General features: G+C 37.0%; 1 protein-coding gene across 1 annotated transcript in view; it reads right to left on the reverse strand.

Annotated features, from left to right (window-relative positions):
• Positions 1 to 2,847, reverse strand: part of sim2 (SIM bHLH transcription factor 2) — a 15,535-nt gene extending 12,688 nt beyond the window's left edge. Inside the window, exon 1 of the mRNA XM_034683379.1 lies at positions 2,673 to 2,847. Coding sequence (XP_034539270.1) covers positions 2,673 to 2,847 — 175 coding nt within the window. The remainder of the gene's footprint in view (positions 1 to 2,672) is intronic.
• Between the last annotated feature and the right edge of the window lie 3,715 nt (positions 2,848 to 6,562).

Raw genomic sequence — 6,562 nt, forward strand, 5'->3', positions numbered from 1 at the left:
GAATATAATAAATTATTCCCAAATAAGCTTTAACTTTCAGACACTGACTGTGACTTTTCACCACTATTTAATTATTCATTTATGAATCTATTTATTGAATTATGTATTTATTTGTGGAAGCAGGTGAAACAGAGAACAGATAGAAAAGTCTGAACGGTACGTAAAGGTTGACCGTCTGACAGCTGCTCTGTCTCTGCTGCGTTTACACATTTCTGAAATAATGATGAGATATTTCAGGATGATCTCCCTCTGAAGCCCCTTCAGCTGAGACAGACCGCCAATGATCATTTAAACATTTACACATGAGCACATGAACACATCATCATCCTCTGCCTGAATGTGTCCTCTGTGCGTAAAGCTCCTCCTGCAGCACTCTGATCCAGACTGTCACAAACCCTGAAGTGTTTCACATTTTATTAACTTATATTTAGTTTGTTTCAGAGACTTTGTCCGTTCATTTCACCTGATGTTTGTCTTCACTTAGGCCTGAGACGTTTACAGTTCACATCACTCGCGCTCGTGCTCACAGATGTTCTTCACCTGTAGTTTTTTTAGGCTATTTTGTAGTTTCAATGAACTAAATTGAACTGATGAGGACCCGTGGGGCCAGACTGACGTCATGTTCCCCACCGCGCGGGTCTGTCACGGAGATGTATCGGGTAGTAAATACCGGGATGATGGGTTATTACCGGGATTAGAACTGGAGTGAGCTACAGGGTATAGGTTCAGAGTTAAAGTTGTCCCTGACGGTCTGGATTATTTTAACACACCGGAAAGCTTCATTTATAGGCTCATCAACGGGCCGCAGTGTTGGTTCCATCGGGATGTAGACTCAGTCGGTGCAGAGTCGGTCGATTCCCCCCCGGTAAGACAATCTCTATGTCCGTCTCTCCCGGGATACTCCCCGGTTTCAGAGTCTCCTCTGTAAGTCTCCCCCGGTTAGTCTCCTCGGGTGGCCATGCTGAGTGAGGCCGGGCGTTGATGAGTGCTGACGAGGAGGAAGGAGTATATTTTGCTGCCCTCTGAGTGTGTGTGAGAGTGTGTGTTCACACTAATGAAATAATTGATGGTGATGAATGAGAGAGGAGTTTGAAGCAGACAGCAGCTTTCAACACAAACTCTGACTGACACGGGGAATAACAGAGTCACATAGCGCCTATACTAATTTATTATTATTATTATTATTATTATTATTATTATTATTATTATTATTATTATTATTATCATTATTATTCGGCTAGTATTAATATTGTTGTTTTTTTCTAGAACAAGATGTTTTTTTGTTGTTTTTTGAAAGTTTAACATTTGATTTAAATGGAGCACATTTATTAATTTATTTAAATCAGGTGTAAATTCTGGTTTATTGTTCTGAACATATTTATTTTTTAGAAGTTATTAACTCAAACGTGTTAGTGTTGTTCTTGTCGCTTTATTGTTACTTTTTTTTATGTACGGTGTTTAAATAAAGATGCTCTCATGTCACCATTCATCATTCCGAAAGAGTAGCCTATTATTTTATAACCATTTACAAAGAAATGTATTATCAACCCATGCACACAGTGTCGGACTATAGTGTGTGTGTAAATACTTTTTTTCTTTACTTTGTATTTATTTCTGGGGGTATTTTTCTTCTTCTTTTTTTGTAGCCTATAGCAGATTCAAAGTGAATATGACATGTGGTCTATTTTCTTCAGTCTTCAGTGACTCTGTTTTGTCTCTCGGATTTGATTTAAAAAATATGTTTTCTGTGTAGATTAGATTTTTTTTTTCACCATTCGTTTTCCTCACAGCCTCCTTAGCCTAGCCCATATGTTTGAATGTAATACTGACAGGATGTTTCTCTATCCTACTGATCACTGTCAAAAATCAAGCACTTCTTTAGGCTATATTTTATGATTACTAAATTATGTTATATATTCTATAACAAACATTCATATTTTTAAATAAAAATGTCTACAGTCCGTAAAACGTCTTTTCTGTTTAATTTCTTTGAAGAAAAAAAAATAGTACCAGGCTGTATAATAATAGCCTCTATGATTTTTTTTTAAACTGTTCAGTTTACTTCAAGTTTGTTCCTGATAATAACATACTTTGATAAGCATATTAATAATTGCTGACCGTTGAGGAACACGGCTATTCTTTCGTGAAGTTCCTGCATTTTTTTCCCATAATAACAAACTTTAATATTTAAATATGGGCCAAATAGTTTTATCCTCAGGGAACACAGCTCTTATCCTTTTTGTAATAGTTCGCATCTTATCCTGATAATTAATTCTATAAATAGCCTAAATGTAATAAGTAAAAGTCTGCTGACCGTCAAGGAAGACAGTTCTCATTCTTTTATGATAATAAAATGATAACTATTATCTCTCTGTTTCTGACCGTCGGGGAAGACTGCACTCATACTCAAATGTGTATGATAATAAAGCTGTTATTTTAAATGGAAGAATGATAATAACAGTAATATCTGCTGACCATCAGGGAACATGACTGCCATCAGTGACAGGATAATTAATATGATAAGTATTAAGTTAATATAATGGTAGCCTAATAATCGTCTCTGACCGTCAGAGAAGACGGCTCTCCTGCCCACGTATTAAAACAAATAATTAGACTGTAGATATTCTTGGTCAAAGCCTAAATATTCAAATAATAGGCAGTTAGTCACTGACCGTCGGGGAACACGGCTCTCATCCGGAGGTAGGAGCTGGTCAAGCGGATGATGGAGGCCTTGTCCAGCTGAGAGGTGATGGCAGCCGGCAGAGGCAGCAGCTTGGCCAGCTCATAAAACTCTCCGTTCTCCTTCTCCCTCCGAGTCTTTGCAGCGTTTTTACATTTCTCCTTCATCTCTGGAAGTTTCTCTGCAGAGATCAGCCTGCAGGTCAAACCAGAGTCTGCGAGGAGCTGGTTCACACACTCGCGGAGCAGACAGAAGACATCACAACTTTAAATATCCTTGAAAATCTTTGAAACGAGGAGCGGGAATATGAATCCTAAAGTCAGAGCAGACTGCACGCGCTCATCCCGGGAGCTGCTCCCAGCTCCCAGCATCCTCAGATAGGCCACCACCTCCACAGGTCACCTGTTCGTCCCCGGGTTCACCTGCTCCTCAGAGGCGGTAAAAGTCAAAGTAACCCGGCGGTGCTGTTCTTCCACGTGTTTTCAGATGCTGTCAGTTTAGTTCACAGCAATTTCTCCATGTTGAGGTTATAAATCCTGTTTGATCGTCCTCAGAGTGAGAGAAATGAAATCAGATCAATGTGAGGAAGGAGAGAGGGAAGAGAGAGAGAGAGAGAGAGAGAGAGAGAGAGAGAGACCCATACTGCAAAGAGCATAGCGACACACTGACTGAGAGCCTAAAAAAATCCACATCACACACAGGTCTCTCTCTCTCTCTCTCTCTCTCTCTCTCTCTCTCTCTCTCCCTCTCTCTGCTTGTCTGCACGTGTTCAACGTGGGTCTACGCTTACCTTCTGTTATGACAGTCTATAGGCCTACTGTGAACAATATTTAGTTTACACTGTAACAACATTAATCTGATAATCATGTTTAATCCGTGTTAAATCTATAACACTGATCAGGGTTTATGTGTGGGAGACTGGGTCTGTTGTTACACGCAGAGCCTGCCCTAACCGACTTGGTGCCCGAGGCAAGATTTTAAGTGGTGCCCCTTGTATTATAACCAACTCCAACAATCACATCACATATACTGAATGACAACTGACATCTAGCTTTATGTTTTACAGGTTGCCTTTATTTTAAAATAAAAATGACCTCTAAAAGAACATTAATAAAATGGTAATAACACTGATATTTTGCAGGAAAATACAATTTCAAAATATATAATGTAATAGTAGTAGAATTTATTCGTCATTATATAACACAATAATTTTCACAGTGCAGACACTTTCAACAAAGCAACAGTAATGTATAAAGTGATGACTGAAAAGGCAGAAGCAAATGCTTATTTAAGCCTAGCCTACATTTTGTATCTAATTAAGATAACAGCTTAAAAAGTGTAACAAAACAAAATTAAGTAAATCATGAACACTTAAAGACTTCAAAAACCGTTTTGCATACCATTATTTTTAAAACCAAAAGTGAATCACAAGCTTTTTAAATTTTTACTGGCATCATTCCACAATTTAATCCAAAATTAAATTGCATAAAACAATATTGTTTTTCCTATTATCTTCAAATGTTCTCCCTAACTCATTTAGTGGCAACCCCTACAGATGGCCAGTGCCCCTATCATTTGCCTATACTGCCTATGCCACGGGCCGGCCCTGGTTACATGATAAATCAGTCAACAGCAACAGCACCAATTCACAACAAATCAAGACGCTTTACAAACAGAGCAGGTCTAGACCATATTATATTATTAACAAAGACCCAACATCTTAATCCACCTTGAGCAGAGCAGACCATTTCACAAGTTACAGCGGGCAAGGACAAACTTCCTTTAACAGGCAGAAACCTCGAGCAGAACCAGACTCATGTTAGACAGACATCTGCTGAGACCACGGATAGAGACAGATAACAACTTCAACAAAACAACACCCTTCATACAGATTTGAAGCTATAGTGACAATAATAATGGTAAAAAATATGATGATATTAATGTTGATAATAGAGTGGGAATGGTAGTATCAGTTATAGCAGTTGGAGTCTGACTGTTCTGAGATTAAAACTGTAGCAGGGCTGATAATGGTGATACTGAGGCAACTGGAGTCTAGCACGTCCGCAGCAATAATCCAGAGGAATTTACGAGACAAGGGTCTCCCAGAAAGATCTATGGTTAGTAACTTGAATGAAATCACATCAGATAACAACATGAGGAAACAGCGCCCTCTAATGTGTCTGAAAGAAACACTGTGACAGCCAGCCAGCCCTGCTCTCCCCTATTCTGTGTTCATCATTTTATGAGTAATTAAAAAAACGTAATAATAAGCTTTAAGAAAGTTATGATCTGCTGTCAAAGAAGTGAGTCTTTCTATACATGTAGTTTCATTGCATTTAAATGTAGTTATGTATAGTCATAAATACCTCATCAGACACATCTTGCAATAATCCATGCATTGAATTATAAGGAGTCAATAATTACTAAACATGAGTCAGGTATCTTTATTTAGACTTTTCTAAAGTGTATATATTTTATCTATAATGATAAAACATCGCTTAGAGGAAATTAAATACTAAAGTACAGTTAAAATATTATGATTCAGGTGAAATCTTAAACTTAGTGTAGCTTTAACTTATTGCATGTTCGTGTTTTCTGATGATGACATGTCCTGATATGACTATTATATCAAGGAGTAGTTTTTTTCCAGTTTGCAGACGCTGTGTAGGGCTTATTCAACCTACACGCTCTGAAACACTGAATCATCTCTCACTGATGTTTTGTAAATTCTTTAATATCAGTTAATTCTGTATAGCATTAGATTAAAATGTATTTAAGACATAAACCTGGGTTATTAATTCAAATATTTAAATTGTGCTGTAAAAAAAAGATACTTTTTTGACTTTATTATTCATCATAAAACAAGCAGACACGTTAAAAATACTGATCAAGACAAGAACACACATTTAACCAGAGGTAAACTCCTCCTTCATCAGTGTTGTTTTTTGAAACAAATTAAAAGTTTAGTGAATTAATTTAATCAATTTACTTTTAATCCTGTTTTGTTGATTAAACTTCTGTGTCTTTGATTATATTTTATTTCTCTTTAAAACACATTGAATTATCTCAGAGTGAATTGTGATGTACAAATAAAGCTAGTGTCTGAGTCTTTTTTCTCCTTTGCATGTTGACTTGTCTATTTGTAATTCATTTAAAATATCATAGCTGACGTATTAACACATATTAGCCAACTTAAATGTTTAAGTAAAAATAAATTGATATGTTTTTCAAAATTCTATCATTTTTATTAAAGTTATTTGAAGTTCATGAGTTCTTTTTGCAATAAACAAATGAGACAGTGTTTGTATTTTCACCCTGGAAAGTCCTGTGGAAGTTTTTACTGAGCCGTCATTAAACTGCTGAACTACACCAAAAAGGAGCAGAATGTTAAGGTTTGTTATATTTAGTAAATAAATATTTCCCAGAATAATTATAAATGGCTCAAATCTATAATTAAAAAAAACTATTTTCTGCTGTAGCTGCTCGCACGGATGGGTTTACTGAATATGACCGTGAAACTGCTAGTCTGTGCAGTGATGGAGAGGTCACTGAACAAAAACTCTGAGTTGTAATTTTATAGGGTGAAAGTTAAGTTGTAGTGTTTTATACGATCTGATACAGAGTCCGTCTGTTTTAGTATATTTATACTCAATGTAAAAAGTTTAGTTCAGAGGTGCAGAGTGTGTCACTTGCAGCCTTTACACAGAGTGATCAGTGTGTGCGCGTGCGTGCGTGTGTGTATGTGTGTGTGTGTGTGTGTGTGTGTGTGTGTGTTTGCATTGGCTGAAGCAGAGCAGATATCACTTTCTGCTCAGCTGTCACTGCTGATGGATGGATATTTCTCTGCAGAGCGCTCAGTGTGGACACTTCACATTTTAAGAC

The sequence above is a fragment of the Notolabrus celidotus genome, chromosome 5, assembly GCF_009762535.1.
Source record: "Notolabrus celidotus isolate fNotCel1 chromosome 5, fNotCel1.pri, whole genome shotgun sequence".
NCBI classification, from domain to species: domain Eukaryota; kingdom Metazoa; phylum Chordata; class Actinopteri; order Labriformes; family Labridae; genus Notolabrus; species Notolabrus celidotus.